Source organism: Corapipo altera, unplaced genomic scaffold (assembly GCF_003945725.1).
Source record: "Corapipo altera isolate COAL_440 unplaced genomic scaffold, ASM394572v1 44, whole genome shotgun sequence".
In the NCBI taxonomy this organism is placed as follows: Eukaryota; Metazoa; Chordata; class Aves; order Passeriformes; family Pipridae; genus Corapipo; species Corapipo altera.
Genome location: NW_020884880.1, coordinates 3,428,183 through 3,452,261, shown reverse-complemented (window position 1 = coordinate 3,452,261; position 24,079 = coordinate 3,428,183). Strand labels below are relative to the sequence as shown.

The 24,079-nt window shown below is 39.8% G+C and overlaps 1 protein-coding gene across 4 annotated transcripts in view; it reads right to left on the bottom strand.

Moving 5' to 3' along the window:
• The window catches only part of DYNC1I1 (dynein cytoplasmic 1 intermediate chain 1), a 184,988-nt gene that overhangs the window by 120,314 nt on the left and 40,595 nt on the right, over nt 1–24,079 (bottom strand). For all 4 annotated transcript variants that reach the window (XM_027639377.1, XM_027639376.1, XM_027639378.1 and 1 more), the window contains exon 6: nt 21,490–21,605. In XM_027639377.1, the coding sequence (XP_027495178.1) occupies nt 21,490–21,605 (116 nt within the window). The remainder of the gene's footprint in view (nt 1–21,489; nt 21,606–24,079) is intronic.

Genomic DNA, 24,079 nt, shown 5'->3' with positions numbered 1-24,079 from the left:
GTAATCCTCCTTTTATTGAGAGGTTTCGTCTGTCCAGCCCTGCCCAGAAGATCAACTTTGAATAGCTTGAGTCTTCTTTAAATTCTGCACTAAAATGAGTCATTAGCAGTCATACCCTTGTCCTGACCCTCAGAGTAGGAGGCGGGGTTTTTTTCCAAGTAGGATTTCACTTTTCCTTCAGTAAATTACCATTTTTCCCATTTTCTGACTATATCACTTGGTCACTGAAACCTCACAGTCTCATCAATGCTCCTGCCTGCCACAGTTGGACATTTCTCTTACTGACTTTTTGTCTTTCTGTTTTGCATCTTCTTTCAAGCCCATTACTCAGTATTTTCTCCTACATACCCAGTTTATCTAAAACCAGAGTGACTCTGAATACAAAGAAGACCTGACATTCTATCTGTGAAGTGGAAATTGGCACCAGACTTTAAAGCAAGACCATTCATTTGCTTCCCCACCATTCATCCTAGAACTTCTATTCCCCTGTAACCTGCTCTCTTCCACAGCGCTTTCTTTGTAAATGTCCTCTCCTATCACCATGAAACACCTACATCCCCATTCCCGCTTCTTCAGCTGGAAAGCCTAAGGACATTATTCTATTCCTTCGGGCACTGCAGAGGCTTGGAGGGCGCATGCTGTTTAATTGCCTCTTTGTTAAGTAAAACATCCGAATTCCTGACCACAAAGGAAAAATAGTGAATATAAGGCAAGTATATTCTTAGGGCAACTCCTTGAAAAAAACAACTTGGTTTTCTTGTTGTTTTTGTTTGTTTGTTTGTTCTGTTGTTGTTGTTGTTTCTTTGTTTTTATGTAGAAGAAAGAGTAGATTTTATAAATATGCAACAGTAGATTACACCACAGCTAGGGTTAGCAACTCTAACAGGAAAACGAAGTTATAAATGGGGTAACATTCACCCAATAGTGAATTTAACAGCTTATTCTCCTAACTGGGAGAGTTACCACCTCATTGCACTCATGCTGCAAATAGCGACAACTTGTATCTACATAGCATCTTTCACACTGGATGACGGCAAAGTGCTGGACAAACTCTCTGCAGTAACAGCTGAGGGCTGCATGTGGCAGCATAACGCGGCCACCTCTGGGAAGGAATGCAGATAGCATACTGAAGCAGAAAATGAAAGAAAAACCCCACAAAAATATTAGCTCTTTTAAAGGAAATATGAAAAAGAGCATAAATTCTCCACAGTGTAGAAATATTTTTTCGGTAGGCATCACGAAAGTTAGGGTGAGACAATCATGCGAAGAACTCTGTGGGGTTTCCTAAATAAACACAAAAGCCAGGGCCTCAGCAGGTGGCCAAGTTTGATATTCAAATCATTAACATTTTACATGTGGAGTTTTCATTAGGACAAGGTTACCACATGATGGACAATCTGTATATATTTGCAGATGTGGCATGCAGGGAAGTCAAACCTGGGCAAGGAGCATAATTCACAGCAATCCCTCTGCCCGAGAATAGCTGAAGGCAATGTCCAATCAAAGTACTGTCAGTGCAGCGCTCAGCGAATAAATGAGTTGCTTTGACAGGAAATTCCAACAGCAATTTTAATTCTGATCAGGCTTCAGGAAGTGGAAAGAATAAAAACACATCAATTATAGTGACAGGAAGTTTTAAATCACATGGCAAGCAGCTGCTGCCAAAGGACATGTCTGCCAGCTTTGTTAAGAAGTATGGTATTTTGGTGCAACCAAAATTTTACACCAAAGTTTTACAGGCTGACATCAGTCTCTAATTGTATGTTATCCCACTACAAGGGTAAAGAAAATGACACAGTGCAGACAGCACACCATCATTACAAAAAATCAGAGAGACTGTGTCTTTTTCTTAAATCCTGACCCCAAATGAGCATATTTATAACAACTCTAGAACACACTACCAACTAATGAAACGAAGCACATGCACATCTACCTCAATAAAGCAAGAAATCCCAGTGGCAAGGCAAAGAGACCATCCTTTCCTCCTTTCCTGAGTTAGCCTCAGGCTGCAGAACCATCAGCACTTTAATCATTTTACATGCACTGCCTTTTTTCATTAATCCATGTTGTAAATGGTGACCACTGCAATGAATCAGTGGTGCACTAGGAGCAAGCCTGAAGAGATGTTTGATACAAGTTCTTATCATGTGCAGGCTCAGAGTCTATCAAACAGCTTCCTTCAGTTATAGGGCTGGGTGCTTTTCTGTGTTCCCTGTGCAGTACCATGTCTAACACGAATGAATTCTAGGCTAGATTTCTTATCACAGAATCACAGAATAGTGAGGGTTGGAAGGGACCTCTGGAGATCATTTAGTCTAACTCCCCTGCCAAAACAAGGACACCTAGATCATGTTACCCAGGAACACATCCAGATGGAACCTAATTAAGCTGGTCTGGAATGGGATGGTTGGGCGGGGGTGGGCAGGGGGCAGAGGTGTCAGCTACATTGCTGATTTGCCTCTTTGGCATTATGGATCAAATGGCTATCACTCCAGAGAAAATAATTCAAATGGATGCAAATTGTTCTGGCCTCACTTTCAGGTACACCAAAGCTGTCTGGTACAGCACTGGGACTGAAGAAGGGCATTAAAGTGAATGCAAATGTAATTTATAGTCTGACACAATGCTGTAAAGCAACCCAGCTATATAGGGGGTTTATAACCCTAGGATAATATCTTAGAATATCTGGAATAACGGAGATTTTGTAATTGGCTTCAGCAAGTACTTCTGTGATAGAGTCAAAGAAGAGAATTGTTATCTATAGAAGGTGAGTAGGACGTGGCAAGTGCCATTCAATTCAAAGTGACTGAAAAAGTGGGTTGACCTACCAAACATTGATTAACTCATATCCTACATAGATAACTGATTTATATCCTCCACAACTGAATTATATCCTCTGTTTTACAGCTTCCTGGCCTGAATAACTCTTGCTGTTCCTTCACTAAAATGACCAAGAGGGTCAAAGGGCCCAGAGCTGCAGATTCTGTTTTTCAGGGTGTGCAAATATGGAACAGAAAAAATTGCCCTCAGAGGAGGAAGTGTTCAAGAGTTTTGCTAATCACATGATAGCATAGTACTTTCTACAGTACTTTCTAAACTGTGGAAAGAAATACTCAGTCAAAAGTGACAGAAATAGTTATGCAGATTAAGCAAAGGTCACCAAAAAGTGTGTCATTTTGACAATACTGGCAAGGTTTGTGTAAAGTTTTGCTTTTCAAAGAGAATATTTTTCAATAAAAAGACTACTGGAGGAAAGATTTAAACTAACTACATAAAATTTTTCATTACATCTTTGGAGACAGTGTGAATATTGGATTCCAAAACAAAGAAAAAAAAACATGCCAAGATAAGACATGATACATCTTTTTATTTCATTTTAACTTCTACTTAAATAGTAAATGAAGCTAGAACATAAAAGTGCTCATAGTTTCCTGCATAATTATCCACATTCAGATCTCTCCTCAGGAGAGATTCTGTGGGCTTTGATCCAGGGATTTTCAAGCATTTAAGGGAGATGCAGGAGCCAAATCTCATATTTCTTCTGAAGAAAATATAGTATAATTTCCTTATGCTTTTAAGGACATTCTACATATGGACAATCTGGCCTGAAGCCAGAGACAAAGAAAAATACAGGCAGAATTATTAAATGTCCATTATTTTCGTGTGTCAGTTTCTATTATTTTCTATCTTTATAATATTCTCTTTATATTCTCATAGAATCAGTGTTTCCAGTCCAAGAACACTTACAGGATATCTATAGTATATCTTACTAATTGTCCATATTTTTCGTGAACATTACCCTATTTCATCCTAAAATGACATGTCAGTCTATGTACACACAGATATATATCTTTCCCAATGATCATTTAATATTTCAACTGCAAATAATTAAATAATGCACCAAAAATCACTTGACTCTCACCACATGTTGCTGCCCTACACAATATATATGGCAATGACAGTACGCTTAGAAAAGTGTGAGAAACTCATCTTTAAAGGGAAGGACTGAGTCCTAAGACACTTCTAAAGTTAACAAAGAAAACTAAATGAACACTTCAGGATGAGAGGAAATGGCCTCAAGCTGTTCCAGAGAACATTTACATTAGATATTATCAGAAATTTCTTCACATAAATGCTTGTATAGCATTGGAACAGGCTGCCCAGGGATGTGGGAGAGTCACCATTCCTGGAAGTGTTCAAAAAATATGTGGATGGGGCATCTGAGAATATGGTTTAATGGTGAACATGGTGGTGCTGCTGAGTTGACGGTTATAATTGACACTCTTAGAGATCTTTTCCAACCTTAAAACTTCCATGACTCTATGATTTGTATACACAGAGATGTATGTACAGTACCACCTAAATGACCACTCTGTCTCTAAGTCATTTTGTGCTTCAATAAGTCCCTAAAATAGGCAAAAGACTAAGAACCACAGATTTCTTATTTCTGTTCCCCAGTATTGTCCTGCCAACAGTTATGAATGTATGTGCACAGATTTGCTTCCAAAATCCAGCAACGGTCCAAATCATCCAGAATTTTCCCCACTTAGGTCATCTAGAAGTGTACCTTGAAGGACAAGTGTCCTATGGCACATCCTTGGATGTGTACTCTGGCTACCTTGACTATCTGTCACAATGTTCTTAGCAGCACCTTTTTACAGAATGCCTTTGTTCTGCATAAGGGCTGTGGCAGGTAGTGTTGCACTTTATCCTTCAGCTGAACTGAGAAAGGTCCCCTTTTTCAAGCTAAGCTCATTCTTCAGTTCTCTGTGTTTCTGTGGCAGTTTCCTGTGTCATTAAAACCTGCTACAAATCAGATCCTCGTGCATCTTCCTCCTTTGTTAATTAGCCCCTTTTGCAAAATACCTATAAACCATGGAAATTAATCTTTGGTTTCAGTCATTTTACTTCTTTTCTGCTTGATTTCTTTTCTCTCTGTTTTTAACAGTAAGACTACAATCAGCACTTGGACTCCTACACTTTCTTATGGCCCTGCCTTCCTGCTTCAAAGGACCTACTGGTTCACTGTCAAGACTGTCAGTGTTCACAGGGTGATGAAATACTCACAGTGCGTCATTGGTGTTCGCAGCTGAAACTCAACCCTTGTAGTCCCAACCTTAGTCCTTCTCAGGTTTCATCTACTTTGTTCCCAACACTGCTTGCCAAAAGCAGTTCAAGGAACAAAAGGTACTAGTTAAACATAATGTTGTTTTAGAGCTGGAGACCAGAGGAATATAGACCGATGCCTCAAAGCTTGACCACTTGACAACATTAACCAAAGGTAAAGAGCAGCACTGATTTACCACTGATTTACAAGCTTTGATGTCCTGACTAATACTGAAGTGAAGTGCATACCCCCATGTTGCATGACTAAATCATTACATTATTAGAGCTGTGTGATCTTTCCTTCCTATAGTTCTGCCTGCCTGCAGAGAAACTTCCCACACCACGATGCATAGGGTGGCAGTTCTGAGACTGCCACCTTCGAGCTCACACTAAATTAGGGTTGCTCTGCTTTACACTGTGCAGGATCTAGTCCAACAGCTGACAACAGACCCCCAGACAAAACATGACATTCAGCTGCTGATATATTTAGTCCAAGAGCTCCCTGTGTTAACTAGCGGAAGCCCTGCCTTCTCTGAAGGGTGCACTGGAGCTAATCAGACCAAGTTTATTTCTCATTTACTGTAATGAGCAAAACTTCAGTGGAGACTCCAGTCAGAGCATCTGGAATCAGGGGAAACATAACAAGATGACTCATTAGTCTGTGGTCAGATTTCTTCCCGTGGAAGACGGTCAGCTCCTCACATCCTTTCCTTCTGCCACCTCCACCAGCATCCTGTTAATTTCTGAGGAAAATACAAATATATCTTTGTGGTTTTCAGGACTACTTCCACTTACTTTTAATTATTTATTAATTTACTTCCTTTTCATTATTTCTTCATTCTTTACAATCTATTATTCATCCACCTTCTTGTTCTATTCATTGTGATTTCTTGTTCATGCCACCGGGAGTTATTCTTTAGTTTTTGATGCTCCTGCACCTCTTCAGTTCTTTGTCATTCCACCAAGTGCCAAATGTCATATTTTTCAGTATTTTCTCCAAAGACTTCCTCTGATTTAGCTTATGACTTGTCCTCTCTGGTATCATCGTGTTTCTTCATCAATTGGGGATTACTATTACTGTTATTACTACTGGTTAAACCTTGAACAACAGTGTTAAAGATCACAAGTGAATTCAACAAATGAAATCCCTCCTCCCAAGAAAACAGTCTCATCTACAGACAACCACCTATTATTGGTTTTCCAGCTGATACACTGATAGTCTTGGAAAGCCTCTTCTCTTAGTCACCTTCTCTCCACCTCAGTGATGATATCAAAGGTCAATGATATAAAAGCATGATGCTGGTAGAGGGTGATTTTGTAACCAGTTTCCTATCCAATTCCTCACAACTATTAGAACAAGAGAAATCATTTATGAAGATGTCTTTCAACATTCATCTAATGTTTCCAGTCTCTGCAAAACCACTAAAAGTTTGTAGCCTCCTTTACAGAGACTTCTCCAGGGATCACGCTACTCCCTGTAGAGATGTGAGTTGTTCCCAAGTCATATTACTTTGGTCCAAGACATCTTGCTTCATTTGTCCCTTCCCTGAGGAAGTTGTTCAAGATTCTTGCACAACTGAGATCTCAGCATCCAAAGAACCACAAAAATACAATTCTGTATTTCAGTTTGGCCACACCCAGACTCAAAATTTTGAAAAGTAAGTGCTTAAAACAAATGAAGAGCTTATCTCTTTTAGCAAGACCTTGTTTCTTGACAGAAGAAATACTGACTGAACACAACTTGCAGGAAAGGAAAATGGGTCGCTGCTGTTTTTAGAGATCCTGCGTGAAAGCACCAACAGCACAAGAGACCTAGAGGAGTGCAATTCTACTAACTCTAACCAGCCATGAGAATGACCCAGCTTGTTGCAGTGTCTCAGCATGTCTCATAAAATGCACTGAAACATTTGCTAACAGGACTATCCGCATGTTATTGTTCATTTTTATTACAGCAGCACTAGGAGTGCCCATCAAAATCAGGACCTTGTGCCTGGTACAGATGTCGATGTGTTAACCAAAGAAGAACATATTATTCAACTTTCTACTCCCAATATAAGCAGTCAAATAACAAGACTCTTTCATGTCAATGTGTCGTTTATACGGACAAATGCTCCGCAGCATGGGTCATATAAACTACCCACAAGGACTGTTCGGGGGCGGGGGGGAGGATTCTTAAACTTATTTTAAGATTCATATCTATGCATTCATGTCTGTGCACTTAACCATATACATAATTCACTTAAGTTTAAGAGACCTGCTTTTAAATACTTCACCACTGTGTCATACCATGGAAACTACCTCAGGGCTACTAGGAAGGGGGTTCAAACATCCCTCATATAAAACACATCATTATGCATTAGAGGAAACTTCATTCAACAGAGAAGAATGGCACACCAGCTGGAGGTGAACACCATAAACCACATAAAGTTTTAATTAAATTCATTAAAAATTCTTTGTCTCTCACTGTGTTTGGAGACAGATAGAACCTTTAACAATGGCCAGCACACAATCAGGTTTGTCAAAACTAATAATAATACAAAAGTATTTCCTTACACTGGGACATTTTGAAAAAGTTTGAATAACTGTATTATTTTTAATATGAGACATTTATAAATCATTGCAAGATGTGGCTGGTATTGGAGCAGAGTTGCTGTTTCTATTGTTCATTGGATTGATAAAAGGTGTTAATAATAAAATGCACATTTTTAGCAGTTGACAAAGTGAATACAGAAAAGAAGCATATTTTCCCCTTAATATATGTATATGTAATATATATATATTTAGTAGGGCCTGTTGCAATAGAATAAGGGATAATGGCTTTAAACTACAAGAGAGTAGATTTAGATTAGATAAAAGGAAACATTTTTACAATGAGGGTGGTAAAACACAGGAACAGGTTTCCCAGGGATGTGGTAGATGCCCCATCCCTCGAAATTGCAAGGTCAGGTTGCACGGGGTTCTAAGCACGCTGATCTAGTTGAAGATGTCCCTGTTCATGGTAGGGAGATTGGATTAGATGACTTTCAAAGGTCCCTTCCAACCCAAACTATTCTATGATTCTATGACATATAAACCCAATTTTCATGATCAGTATTTCTTTACAGCATGATAAGTATGAAAAACAAATACATTTCCTGCCCTTCAGAGCTTGCAGCAAAGCAGAATACAACAAATGAATATTACAGCACCAGATCCCCTCCTGTAAACACACACATGCTTGATGTCAGACAATCAAGTATGTCAGGAGAGTAATCATGAGCACAGAGTACAGAGCATGCATAAATATTTGCAGGAGTAAGCCTACTAACCCAGGTAAAAGAGGATAGCTATGTTGTGCCTAGCTCTTATGTAAATGACTTTGTTTTTCAAAGCCTTGCAAAATACTTTTGTGTTTAATGAAATCCAATAAAATGATTCTACAATGTACTGAAAGGCTTCACATGATGAGTGTGACAATGTCAGCTATTTAGACTCATGGCAAGCACTTAATTTTGGTCCAAGTCCAGGTCCCATTTTAGTCAGTGGGAGTCCTTTTCCTGATTGCAACATGAGCCTTTGTTACTAAATTATCTCAAGCTGATGAACTGTGAAATAGAAAAGGTACTTTTACTAACCACTCCTAACTTAGATTTATTAAGGATAATCATAAACTAGTACTGGTTAATTCAGTAATTAGATCTGAATACATACTCACTGCATAGCCAAAATATATAAGGGTTGGATATTCGTTTTTCATATTTCATCAAGACACTCCAATACAAAAAATGTCACAGGTCAAATGAACAGTCCCATAACCTATATGATATAGTTGAAAATGGGGAAAGATCAGACAAAAGTGTATATTCCTCATCCTAAACCTCAGCAAAGTTGTGATTTTGTCCATTTCATAGTCCTGATCCTATACTTTTTAGATTTAGATATGCATCCGCTTGATACTCAGTACTCTTTGGGGCAAGGAATTTGATGGGCTTTACTGTAAGGCACATGTCTTGACCAAATATGACAGAAACTTGCATTTGAGTAACTATACAATACAAAACCTAGACTGATGGATCTAAATAAATGTTAGCACATACAGTGTAGTATTGAGTCTACACAATAAAGTACTCTTACTAGTAAAAAACACTAATCGAAGAAATAAAAGAGCAAAGAAATTTTTCTGTTTTTTCTCTATCCTATTGCCCTTATCAGCTGTGAAACTGTTGTCCTCAATTACATAGGTTTCAGAGGAAAATATTATCCCTGTTTTTTACTTTTCTTTCACACATGCACAAGAAGCAACTTCAAAGGAGAATAGCTAAGAGATGAAGGAGTTGAAGAAAAGAAATAGCAATAACAATAGCCCCAGGGCTGCAGGGGCTGACAGAAAACACTGTATAATGCACTTGCCTATAGTCCCATCACAAAATGGTGTGAATTATCTAACCTCAACCACCTAAAAATGAAGGTTATAATTTGAATGTATTGGCTAAGTCCCATAGGCAATGGAGAAAGGCACAAATGGAAGGTAATTTTTCCAGTGTTATCATAAATACAGTAGATAGGGTAAAACGTCTTCTGGAAGGGTCTGTCTCATTCTTTTGACCATAGAAAATCTACACAAATAGGCTAGGCCCCTAAAGGTAACCAATTCATGTGATTACACTGAACTACTGAAGTATCTCAACAAGGTTGCAACTAGTTAGCTTGGGTACCAGCATCAGTCATGCTGCCAGATCAGGTGGCTGTCTGACAGCTGAAAGTCCTAGTAAATTTGGCTGCTGTGAGTTCACCTAGCTCATGTTTAAACTTTTAGTTGTCTCTGCTACGGGTAAATGGAGAGATACACCTATGTCTCTGTGGTGATTGTAACTCAGTTTGTGATTTGCTCTGAATTACACGTACAGACTGCAACAAAGATACAACACATTCACACCATTGCTCTGACCCCAGGGCTATCACTCCAGGTGGTGAGATCCTGTAGTGGTCAGCTATACGTATATATCTACGAGTACCTACTGATACAATATAGGTAGGTATTATATGACCTAAACATTTTATCTATAGCCGTATGTATACGTAAATTATTAAACAACTATATATCTACAACATTTTAACATATTTCAGTCCGTAGACACAAAAGAAGAAAAGGGGGAAAACTAACTGCTCCAAGAGATTGTGGGGTTTTAACACAGGAGGTGAGATGACAATCCATATCATATGGCACAGGCACCATGGACCATTCTCCTGGATCACCACCATAAAGATGTGGCCTGTGTAGCTGACCTGACAAAAACGAAGCTCCAACCTCCGGCCTAGGCAAGTATCTACCACTTCTCAGAATCCCCAGCAATGAATCTCCTCCAAGGTAAGGTATCTATCACCAGATTTTTTATCACCAGAAAACACAAGAGGGACACAAATTAACCAATAACTTCAAAACATTGTGTCAGCTCCAAAGATGCCAAGGTAAAAACAGGATGGCTGCTCTAGATATCCAAAAACAAATAAGTCCTGTGTCATAATGATAATGAACATTCAGCTAGACTACCAAACGCTGTGCTTCTGGTTCCTGGTCCAACAAATAGCTTCTCCCAGATCACCCAACACTTTACTGGTCAAAGCATTTGCCTATGAGGCAAGGCAAAGGCTTGAACCCAGACATGTGACAAAAAAAGCACTTGAATTTTGGCTAATAAGCTACCAATTTTTCTAAATATATATATAGATGTAAGTGGCAAGATTTTGGTAGTGGAGGGAGAGGCTGCAAGGATGGCTTCAATGAAAAGAGATCAGGAGCTGCCCTGTACCAGAGACAGACAGTTCCATACCGCATCCACCACAGGACACAGGTGAGCCCACCTCTCATGTTGCTGGTACCTCTGGGAAAATGTATTTAAGAAAGGCCAAAATACCACATGATAGAGAGAAGAATAATGAAAGTGTGAGAAGCAGCCCTGTGAGCACTAAGGTGAGAGAAGGGGAGAAATGAGGTGCTCCAGCGGCAAGAGCAAATGCTCTCCCACAGCCCATGGAGAGGTCCGTGCCAGAGCATATATCCACATGGTAGCCCATGGAGGACCCCACTCTGGTGCATGTGGATATTTCCTGAAGGAACATGGTGGTTTATGTTGAGCCCATGCTGTAGCAGGTTTGTCCTGAAGGACTGCAGGCTGTGGGGAAAACCCACATTGGAGTAGGGGGAAAGTGTGAGTAGGCAAAAAAGGTAGAGAGGAGCCGCTGTGGACTGCTCACAAGCCCCCAGACCCATCCCACTGAGTAGCTTGCAGTGGAGGGGAGATGGAGGAGCTGGGAAAAAAGAGAAGGGAAAGGTATTTCAATTTTTTCTTTGTTTCTCACCATTCAAATCTATTTTAACCGGCAATAAACTAAATTAATTTTCCCCAAGCCGAGTCTGTTTTGTCCATAATGGTAACTGATAAGTGATCTCCCATCATTGTTTCAGCCAATGAGCTTTGTCATCCCATTTTCTCCCTTATCCTGATCAGTAATGGGGAGTGAGAGAGTAGCTGGATGGGCAACCAAAGTCAACCCACCATAATGTGTATGTCCCCCAGTTTTCTTTTGTTACGATAACAGGTCAAAGCAATTTTCAGACTCCATTCTGGAACATTTGTTCAAGCCGTGTTCTCAACCTGCACATTAGCTGCAATGCAAAATCAGCACACAGAGAATTCTTCATGCACTCACAGACAAAATATTCAGTGCTTTCTGTGTTTCATAGCAGACGAGTGGCTGTTTTGAGCATGTTGTTGCTGAGTAACTAGCACCTAGGAGAGGGAGGGTGAACATCTGAGTGTAGATGACAAGAAAGAATATATGAAACAACCATGAATAAGGGTTAAATTTTCCAAAATCCTCAAGCTCTGCAGCTGGGGCAAAACCTTCAGAGAAGTTCAGCTCCAAACCAAGTAGTGAGATCTGAAAGAGTCCTCAAAACTCAGCAGCTGCTACTGGGATCAGTGAGGCTATTCATAAGTGCAGAGACCTGCTTTAACCAATCACAGAGGAGTTGAACGCATCTTGAGCTCGGATGTAGCAAACTTTACATGACAATTGGGGTGAGGGAAAGAAAAAAAGAGTAACCATAGCAACAACATGCAATTATAGACTTAAAAGTGTGAAGCTTTGTGGCTCAAGAGCAATGAATTTTAGAAAAATAATGATTATGCTTTCACTTCCTGTGTGACTTAAGTAGGGCATTAACTTTCAGGAAGAGTGAACACTGGTTTGGAGGTTTTTGGCTAGGACATACATCTGAATTAATTGTGGCCCAGAGTGAATTTATGCTAAGTTTATTTAAAATAAGATAGATGGGCAAGTGACAGCCAAGGTTTAGTTGAAAAGTAACATTATTTGTGGAGACAGTCTATTGTATTGCAGCAAAAGAGAATTCTATCTTCTATTAATAGTGCCCAGTGGGAATCCATGCTGGGACTTTTGCTTTACTGACATATCCATTTCATTAAGTTTCTTCATCCAGATCCTTTCTTCAGTTTTCGTAGTAATTCTTAGTGTGTGTGAGTGAGCAAAAGTATTCTCCGGAAAGGATCCAGCTACTGCTGATCTTGAGGAGGGATTCTCAAGTACTACAGATGATATCTAAAGTTTGTCACTATAATAAATACAGCATGGCTTTAAATGACCTTGGAGCAGCTCTTGGAAGGGAGAAGGGGGGCCCAAGTTGCCACTGGAGGGCTCTGCCCAGGTGCTTGGGTCAGAATGTGAGGGCATACTTGGTGAACAAAGACCCAGCTTGTGGTGCATCCTCATTCATCTTCATCCTGGGCAATAACATGGGGTGTGGCAAACCCTCTTCACTCTACCCAGGCTAGCCACTTGGTTGCCTCTCCAGTTAGTCTGAGGGCAAGCAGCTGACACTCCTCTCTCCAAGGCAGGTGGCCTCTCCTATGGAAATAAGCCAATTAAAGGAGACTATAGAGAGGCACAATTGGCCAGCTTCTTAAGCTGTGGTTCAGCTACAGAATTGAAGATAAGAGAGGTGATGAACAGGAGAATTTTCAGCTGCATAATTTTTGACCCAGTACATTAGTAGTGTGGGCTAAAACAGAGGAGGGGATTTTGGTACATGAATCTTTTTCCTTTCTGTAAGTCACAACTGCCAAGGATCAAATTGAGAAGTGTGAAAGTAACAGGACGGTTTTCTGTACTTCTTTTTAACACTACTAATGAAGGGCTTTCCACATTGTGGCCTGTGTCCATTTCAGCCCTGATTTTGTATCTACTTAGAGGATTAGAAAGATTAAATGCTAATTAGACCACTGTGGATTAATAACTGCTACTTCTGCAATGCACATTTTTCTTAATCTTGCCTTTAATTCTAGTGGAGATTGGCCCATCTTACAAAGCCAGAATTTGCCAAAGGTTACTAGACACGTAATAAATAGAAGAGGCTGGGTATTAGTTTTCTTGTATATACTGAATAGGCATCACCCGTTAGGCTAAAGAAGGAATTATAGGGTTGTTTTGTCTCTGAAGAAAATAAAAAGCCAAGTCTTCATTGTTCTGTTGGAAGCACTGGTGGGGGTTTTTTTGAAAATGTTTTACATTTTCAAAATATTTTATGTTTTCAGGTCTATAACTTCTAATCTGAGTATTGTAAATATGTACACACATTGATAATTCAAAGTTTTTTCAAACACTACTGACATTATATGTAAAGTGATAATTAGGAACATGTGAAAACAGCAAATAGAGAAAAATTGGCCACTGTCTTTTCACTGACTGTTGACTGGTGCTGTTCATTAGTGGGACAGTTTCCTTGTTCTCATATTAAAACTCAGTTGCAACATACTGATAATCATATATTTGCAAATAACTTTAGAACTGTTTGGTTGCTTGAGGGGAACATTTAACAAATCAGCTCAATACGGCAGTTGTTCATGTGTAAAACATGGCCAGGATCTTTTCCAGAGAAGACTTAGAGGAAGGTTTTCATTTCCAGACAACAAAGAATTCAATTTGCATACAGGTGTTACAGGGCTACTCTCTGAATTCATGGATCACTGCTGGTTTCAGATGTCAGGACACAAAGATGGGTCAAAGGCACTGTGAGATGACTCACAGCTAGTTAAAGGAGTCTGAGGTCAAGGCTGGTAACATCAGCTCTCTTGTTTTCCACCAAGTGACGCCAGATGTACCAGGATGTCATTCAATTACATTATTTCCTGCTGCAACTAAAGGAGCAGGTTGGTTTCAGCACAAGGAGACTTACTACAACACTTTTTGGTTTATTCTAGCACAGAGTAGCCTCCCAGCTCTTGGCTGGAGGATGAGATCCACTTAAAAGCAGAGCAAGAATCATCCATTAGGATAAAGCAGGGGCAAGGAGAGGTGGTAAAGCATTGTCCTTCCCCATGAAGTCTGCAGAGGCTTTGAAGCAGTACTGCTTCCATCACAGAATGATAGTTGCACAACAATCCTCTCCAAGGCAGCCACAGCCCAAAAACCGGTCCCTGATTTCATTGAGAAGGCAGTTAAACTTTCTGGTTTGTTCCTCATCTTCTGGGGTTGAATGGTTTAGAGAAGGCGTAAGTGCAGCTGTGACAAGGCTGTTGTTCTTGCTCCACTTTTGTAAAGAATTACTAGATATGTTTTCTGGGCTTCCATTTAATGCAGAGGTACCTCATGCAAAAGAAACCACAGTCTGCAGAAGGCCAGGGTCACTTTGGAGAAGGAAGCTCCTAAGTGTGTGCACCTGATTTTCAGAAGACCTTCCCAAGATTTTGTTAATATCATGGAGGAGCTGCAAAGAGCCAAATGTTTAATGAAATGAGCAAGGACAAAGTCTAAGATCTCTAAAGAGTTTTCCTTCCTTAGACCTCCTACTGTGTGTGACCAGAGGCAATCTTCTCCCTGTTTAATCAGTTCTTAGTAGATAATACTCTGAGAATTACTGATGCTTAATAAATTGTCAGATCTGCCTGTTCAAAACAGTTGATCATTAAGAGGACTCTCTGCAGAAGACGATCTGAAAAACCTCTTCGGTATAAGGAAAGCCCTCCTCCAGAAGTCTTTAGAGAGGACCTGGGAGAAGAAACAGGGAATAGAGGCAAATACTGCAGCAATGATTGCTGAAAAATTTCCTGTTAGGCCACCTTTTAGAAATGGAGTGGGACTGTCTTACAGAAATCCTATTTTAGCCCATGCCCGTGACGTATTTTATGAGAATAGACATTTGATGTCCCCTTCCACACTCAAACATCAAACTGAGCATGACCAAAAACTATGGCCTCTTCATTCTTCCTCCAAACAGAAACTCCTGTGAGTTTCAAACACATTTTTCTGCACAACAAAACCCACAGAAACACATTTCTAAAGCCAAGTCCTTACCCTAATTCTGTACCACAGAAAATTATCATGAGCCAGCTGGTGAAGAAAGCCTTTAGAGGCATACACTGAATGTCTGTAGCTGCTAGGAGTGGAACACAGACCCACCACACCTGGTAGCTGCCTGTTGTGGCTGTCCTGGAGAATATTAATTTTAACTAACTGTACTTTAGTAACTGTACTTCAAAAAGGGATTGGCAAGAATAATTGATTTCACTAGTGTATTACTGCACTGGGTTTTTGTCATGATATCTATAACTGATTTTCAAGGCTTTTTTTTTTTAAACATATTTAAATAATATATTTTTCCCCCCAACTTTTATGTAATATCTTGGTCTCTTCTCACACTTCTTTCATCAGCACCTGTATTTATACAGCTTCTCAGTCACACAACTAAAGCGTCTTCTTTTAATTATATTTCTTGCCTCAGACAAAAGATTTGACAAGAGTTTTTCTGCAGGTCACCCTAGCGTTCCTGCATCCTTCCCCGACAGCATCCCTTATTCACTTCATCGCTTCACCACCAGAGGGCGCTGCCTGAATGCCTTTGAAATATTTTTACTCCAAATTTAAATACATAAATAAATAAATAAAATTTTAAAATTTCAGTTTTGAATTCTTGTTACTTAGAAAAGGTTGCAGTTGTGACAGGAATAAAAGTGAAATATTTAAATACTGTTGTACAGTGCAGTGCCTCAAATCTTCGCTCCACTTCATTCTAGTCTCATCCAATCTTGTACAGTCTGGTACAACAGTACAGACTAAGCTTTTGTTGATTTAATCAAACAAAGCGATCTTGAATTAGGGTGTTTATGCCAGCTATTGAAATCCACAGTATGACTCCAATGGACTGCAGCTTGAGAAGGAAATGCAAACTAGATTTCTACAGCTAACTAAAACCAGCCAGTGATACATGATACTGCCTAGGATAGAGCACAGTATTTCTTAAAAATTAGTGTCCATTAGTACTAATGCTAAGGCTCTGTCTCTTTAAAAACAGAACTTCCACTTTAACACTGATTCATTTTTAAGTTGTCTTCTCTTTTTCATAGTAATTTCTATCCCAGTTCTGCTCTGTTTTCCAACACCTTTTTGTTTACAACAGGTCTCTTTTTCTCCCCACAACTATGTCCAATGCCTTTCTATCAAACATGTTCATGTATCTCAACACAAATATTTCATGCATGTAAATGCACAAATGTGCATCTGTATTTCCCACTAAATAAGGGGTTCAAAGCTATTCTTGGGTCCAGACTTGTCCTCTTCAGACTGGAGCTGAGCTTAAAATTCTCAGGAAGGAAAAAGCCAAAGTAAGCTCTTTAGCTTAAACCCCAGCTTCTGATCCATGAGCTCTAGCCAGACTGAGCATGGAAAAACTCAAGTATGACTAGTTCTGGGACTGGGTTTTCTCAAGTACAGCATACATTCACAAAGCTGAGTTATAGTCAGCCGCAAAAGGATTGGTGCAGAATTTGATGTGCTAGAACTCTGCTGCACAGATCCCCACACTGATTGAATCTGGAAGTCTCAAACCCTAACAATGACAGTATAAATAGCTTTATCTATGGATTTTATAATGGAAATGATAAAATTACAGAGGCCTGACTTGCTTGCATGGCACTGGGGTTTGTCAGTCCTAGTCACAGATCATTCAATTACTAAAATTCGAAGTAGGACACAGCCCTCACACGATGTCAATGCATGACTCTTTAAGTCACGCGCATTTTACTCAATAATGAGAAGTCTACATTAATATGCCCACATGAAGTGCTCTGTTATCAAGCTAGTCAGTGAAGAACTAGTCGATGTGATCAGTGGCATCTAGAGAGTTTGGGTTCACCCTACAGCAGGCACTTAGATTTGGTCTCATGCACCCAAACTTATGTCTTGGTCTGATGAGCCTGACTGTGAGCAGAATTCCCCACTCCTCCCTCAGTGGATTAAAAAGGATAACTTTCAGGAACCTTAATTCAAAGAATTACCCTGTCAGAGACATGCAGAACCCAACCCAGCCTCTGCAGCTCCACCTCCATTTTGCCACTTCATTCCAGTCTACTTCCAGATGGAGGAGAGAGCTAATTCTTCCTCTTTAAAAATATCCTCAGTGTTTGAATATGGCAGATAAACAGATGGATCACAGGTCTCAGTTCTACTCCTTGCCAGAACTGGGCTACATTTGTGATACACAATGAAGTTATCCTGCTCAGGAGGAGAGTATGGCATATCATTTGTTTTCCCCATGTGAACAAACATCTGTCGAAGATGATAAACAGATTAAATACCTAGGACATCCATTCTTCTGGAAAGTCAGATCTTCTCTTATACACAGGACCTGCTTTTTCAGAAATGTGTTTCTGATCAGCCTATTTCTAGTGACAGTCTGGCAAGCCAGAACGTGAGAACATCTCATTTTATTGATGAAGGAGTTTCTACCTCACAAAAGAGAAATAACAACACTCCTGACACTGGCCAGCAAAGCCAGAGAGCTCACAGACCTTCACCACCTTGCTGCTTTCCAGTTTCTGAGGGGAGCCAGATCAGAGGATTACCTCCCTTGTCTGTGCAGGGACAGCATGATGTTTTCCTCACTGAGATTTTACCTCCTGGCCCATTAAAGGGCAGAACAGTAAGATGGAGCTGAGGCAGGCATCTAGGAGAGCTTGAATGTGCAGACTGCTTTCCTATCTGAAAAGCTGATTTGCAGGCAGACATACAGACCTCCTTCCACTGCTGTATGGCAGTGAGGGATTCATCCTGGGCAGAGGCCAGGCCATGGCTTTTCTGTTGCTGCTTTCTTCTAGGGATGCCTTCAGCAAACAGCAGGTCTGCAGTGCTTTGGAGGGTCCAACCATCGAAGGCTACATGGGGCTGCCATTCCGGGGTGATGTGAGAGTCTCTGCATAATGAAGGAATGTGTCCCAGAGACCTCTCAGAAAACATTTGTCATAGTCTAGGTCTTAATCAACTCCAGAATGGAAAAAGCAACACAAGTGAAATGTCTCTCAATGCCTACAAATACCTAAATTCAAGTTCATTATAGAAGAAGGAGGGGAAAAGTAAAGAGCATGTTTTTTCTCAGGCTTTAGAGCCAAGATCTGTATGTTTTTGAAGTCATCCTGCAAGGAAGAAAAGAAAAGGCTGAAGCTTACTGTGACCTAAATAAAGCGAAAGAATTAGGTGCTTGTGATCAAAGGGTTGAATGATGCATATACACATCTCCCTAAATAATAGAGTCATTGGGAGAAATGACATGTCATTATTCCTCTGAAATAAAGCAAATTACCTGTTCTGAAAAGAGGAGTTAATCTGTTTTTATACAGTGAAGAACAATGCCACATTATTTCTTCTAAAATTAGCAGCTGACAAGCTGAGACTTCACTGCATATAGCATCTGGCTTTCTGGCACCACATGCACTTACCAGAGTGAACCCTTCCTTTACCGGTTTTATAAGGTTTGATGGGCAATAGCCATTACTACAAAGGCCTACATCCACTGAGCTCCAGAACAGCCGTAGGTTTAACGTATCTCAGAGTTTCTTTCTTTCTCTCTGGAGAAGCAATATGCAGACAACCTGATACTGACATTTCAAAAAAGCTAAAGAACTTTGAATGGACACTCAAAATCCTCTTTCACCCATCTTTCCAACCAGCTGTACCCTTCATTAGTTGTTTTCCAAACAAGAAGCAAGCACATGACATTCTCTTCCTAAAATTCTGCATTTGACATTTCCAGCATTCAAGGCAGGTAGAGAAAGTGTGAATTCTGAAAGCTGAAGTCAGACTCATCTAAGTAAATAAGAAGTTTCTTATTTTCTATTCTCAAACTCAAAGGCTTCAGATGCTGAATAACTGAGCCCATAACCATAGTAATGGCCTAGCAATTTATCTTGTAAAGATAATGGCTATATTTTATCACATGAATGCATAGAAACAGTATAGAGACTTCTTAAAACTGCTTTCCCAAGGAATTCCCCTCTGTTTGCTGTTGATGTTTAGAGTAACAGTATGAAGGGCTCAACATTTACAAAGAGGCTTGGGAAATTGAAACCATGAGAATTCATTTCCATCAGACCCGGGAGACCAAAATCACAGTGCTTATTTACCCCCTAGACAGTTTCCAATTAAATACTCTTTCAATGGAACCAAACTTTCCTGACTCTCTTTCACTTTCTGCTTTTCCTTGACTGTAATGACACCGAAAATATAAAAGATAACAAATCCAGTCACTAAAACCGCATTTCCCCATTTGATCTCTTCCATCAGAATTTTGGCCTAGGCAGTTTAAAGTCCATGACTTCTTATGTTTGCACTCATCTTTCATACATATGAGGAATAAGTGAGCTTCCTTTGTGCTGGTAGGACCAAGACAAATGACAAATGAGTAAGCCCTCTCTGCTTACTGTCCTGACTGCCAGGCTCCACTGCCTCACACTGCTGTTTGGGTTTTTTTTCCTTGAAGGGTAGGAGATTGTCCTCTTCTCTAGCCAAGAAAAGGATTTTGTAATAGTTGAAGAGCTCCTTGACAAATAAAGCAAGAAGATCTTACTGGAAGAAGATGCTTCCTCAAGAGAGCTTGGTCTGTTCAGAAAGGCAGGTCAGCTAGTGAGTGCTGGAGTTGGAAGTCTGAGGGAGGCAAACACATCAAAGCCAAGTCTTAAATTCCCCACATCCATAGGTTCTTCCATTGGATAAAGGCCCTGTGTCAGCGAGGAAAGGCACCCTTTCCATTTGACCTAAAGACAACTCCATGATAATGATCCAGGGTTGAGCACCAAGGACTCAGGGGCAATCCCTATCTTCTCAAAGCTTCAGCAGCCAGCAGAGAGACAAGGAGAGATGAGCTGGATTGAGGCTGGATTGGTTCTCAGACAGCCTCTCCTTATGAGCAGGAAAACTCCCTGGACATGCTGCTCAGGAAGTATCATCCAAGCAACAGGGTTGTCTATGTTTGAAGGACTATTTAAGTCCACAGATAACCAGGGTAAACTTGTGGTCCAGGAAAGGAGAATCTGAGAATCTGGCTCAGCAGTTTCCATTTCTGGTTCCTAAGGAAGACCTGGTAACCCAGTTGCAGAAAAAAAAAGCTGGCTATGTTTATCACTCTATCTTTCCTGACAGTAACTTATATTTAGAGAGATTTATCACCAGCACCACCTTCTGAACCTACTTGAGTATTTTTCTTCTCTGCACAGAGCCTGGTGAAGTTTTACACTATCTGCTGCAAAAAGCACCCAGTTGTTGAACTTTTCTTGGTCCTTCATTGTTAATAGCAAAAATTACAGTCAAGACTGTCATCAGTTTTTCTTCTTCTACCTGCTTTGTAACAGTGTGTAGATCACAGGCTAAGGCACAGTTTTGAATTCAGTTTAAATGGTACTACACTGACCTGCAATCAGCATTTTGCAGTACAAAACCGGCAAGTGTGTAATCTATGGAACAGATAGATCATCACTTCCCTACCTACTCCATGTATTTATTTATCAACAGGAAAGCCAAACAGCTAACAAACACCTTCAGGAGGACATATTTCAGCCTGGTGTCACCAGGGGGAAAGTAGGACCGTCCATATCAAAGTATGTAAACCTCATTTTTCAGAACATGGAGATAAGCTGCAGCTTCTCCTAAGCTCACCTATGGCAGGAGGACACTGACCAAACAACTGAAGGCAACTTTCCAAGACTGCCTCTTTGCAAAGCATGGAATGAATAACTACCTTGAGAAAGCAAAAAAACTGAATAAAACACTATTTTAATTATATTCATAATTATTTATTTGAAAATATGTTCCCATTACACTGCTATCTAAGCACAACCTATTGTAAGTCAGAAGCACTTTGGTTCCACCTGCTTTTAAAGTCATTATTATAATTATTTTCACCAGAACAGCCATTAATCTCATAAACAATACCTGGCTTGCAGAAAATACATGATAAACAGCTACATTATGATTTACTGCTAGTTTTGTTGCATTCTTTAACTCTCACTCAAATACTAACTTCCTATGAAAATGTTTTTTGAGAAAAAAATATCTTACCTTCAGATTGATGTGTGGCAAGAGGTGTCTGCGTCTCCTTGGAGTATGATACCACCTCCCGAGGTAAGAAATCAACCTGGGTAATCTTTGACACCCCTAGTTTGTGCAGTCTGCGTCTAAGGTGGAATACATGACATCAAAAGATTAGTCACATTAAATGTAAATCAGCAGCAGGAACAAAAGTGTTTGCTTTTATGAACAGAATAAAAAAATACTTCGGTGTTTGTTAAGATGAAACACAATACAGTATGCATGAGAAGTACCTAATTGCAGTGAACAAAATTAACCTGAGAACCATTTGCCATAATAAAGTACAGTTACTGAACCTCTAGATCATGCTGTTGAGAGAGACTGTAAATGGGAGTGAGAAATGACCTGCTTGCACCCTTCTTAGCATGCAACAAAATTCTCTTTCATGCCATCATTACTACAACGTTCTGCCTGCTCAAAAGAGTTCATCCTCAGCCTGGGAAACACAATAATGGAAAGGGCACAGTGGGTGTAAACCACACCAGATTAGGACTGTCAGATGTTCAGCTGAGAGCAATAATAGAACTTTTAATTGGCAAGTTGGGTGATTTCCATAAAGGAGATTCTCCCTTCCACAGGAGTCATTAGTAGTGGAATTGATGTAGGTTTATGATTAAGAAAGTTCTAATTCGAGGGCTGAAGGAGAGCTAAAACACAACTGGAACAGGGCAAGAATAGCCTTCTTTTTTGACTACTTCCCTTACTCTAAATAAATCATATGAAATAAATCAGTGAAGCCAACTGTAAGTGGGTAAGGGAAAGAGAAGAGAGACAGCTGAACATGGCCATGAATACTTTGTCATACATAGTTCATTCAACAGTGTGTGTGTGTGTGGGGAATAAGTTTATTTCCTGAATATTATTTTTCTGTTTGCAGGAAGTGAAGAATATACAAATGATTACTTGCAAGTGTTTGGAAAATATGTCAATTTTCGGCAGAGAAAAGAATGCAAGCATAATAAACTAATCAACTAAGTCCAGTTGCCTAAATCCGCAAGTGTGAGCATGTTTGTGCATTTATGGGAAATAAATTCATGGACACGATGTTTCTCAACTGTCATGTTATTACAGAGAACAACTTTGAAAAGTAGAAAATTCATGCACATTAGCCATATCCTCTTCATTTTCCAGACTCTCAGAAGAACAGAAGTCAAAGGGGTTTTTATCTAATTAATTTACAGTGGTGTTGGTATTCAATTAAGGTTGATACCTGAAAGGAAATGGAAGTCTCAAAAAGAAACTGTCATCATTGGATAACACCTACTGAACTTTTCAGGTGGTTAACGCTACATCAGCTATATATTTTTCTGTTCTATCTTACCGGCTGAGTCGTTATTAAGCTGAATGTAATTAGATTCATCAGTACCAATCAGTTGTATCGCATAACAAACCACTAGAGCAGAAACAGTTGTTATGGCTCTGAGCTCTTTACAAAGATGAAAAATTAACAAGTCTCCCTCCTTACAACCATCTGTGACTTTGCCAAGGTGAACAATTGTCAGAAAATTTTACAGAAAAACTTCTACCTTGTTACTGGGGGCAGAAAAGCTTCTTCAGGTAATAGAAGTTTTAGTAGTTTTACATTTTTGTAGCTGCTTTAACTGAGGGTCTGTGTGAATTCAAACTTTAATAAATATCAGCAGTATCTGATGTGTTTTTCCCTTCTTTAACACCAGATGTGCAATCTAACTTGGTCAGTTAGACTTTCCTATGTAACCAGTCCCCTGCTGCCCCAGGCTACTCTTTCCATTTACTGAGAATCTTAAGCATCCTGCATTGAAAGTCTCTTGACAGTGGTCTTGGTTAAGTGTAATCCCTAAATAATTATGTGACTAATCTGGACCTAATTAGAACCTCATGTAATTCTAACAACAGTTTCACATGAGGTCATTCTGTATCTCCTCACATGAGGAGGGGGAACAGCTAGCTGGATTAAACAGCTGGTTGGTTTAATCTCTTTGTACCCTGCTATCCAAGAAGTGAGCTAAATCCCAGAGCACTGTGCTGAGACGGCGTGTGGAATTTTTCACCTAAAACATTTACAGTTCAGACATTGCTGCTACCTGTACAAATGCCTTGTACCACCCATAGTCTAGTAATTACTGGTGAAGATAGGGAAGGGAAGTCCTTCTTCATCTGAAGTGACATGATCTCCTGATTATTTTTTGCCCCTGTAAAGCAGCACGTAATTGTTCTTGTGTAACTAAAAGTTGGCCTAGCCAAGCACTTGGAGACAATTGGTGCATCCTTTCAGTATCTGGACTCTATCAAATATGAACTGTAACGTTCTAGTCTCTAGTTCCTTTTAGGGCCACACTAAGCTGTCTATTGTTTTCTTATCCCCATTTTTCATCGAAGCTGCTCATAATTCTTATATATTACCTGAATATTCATCTTTGAGAGCACTTAAGCTTTGAAGGATTCCTTTCAAAACTGCCAGTGGGATGTGAGTAGAAGGACAGTAACTAAAGTCCACCCAATAAAATTGGTTCCTTTGTCTATAGGTATCAGAAGAAAGATGTACCTGCTAGAAGTATTTTGCTGCATATATCATGTATTT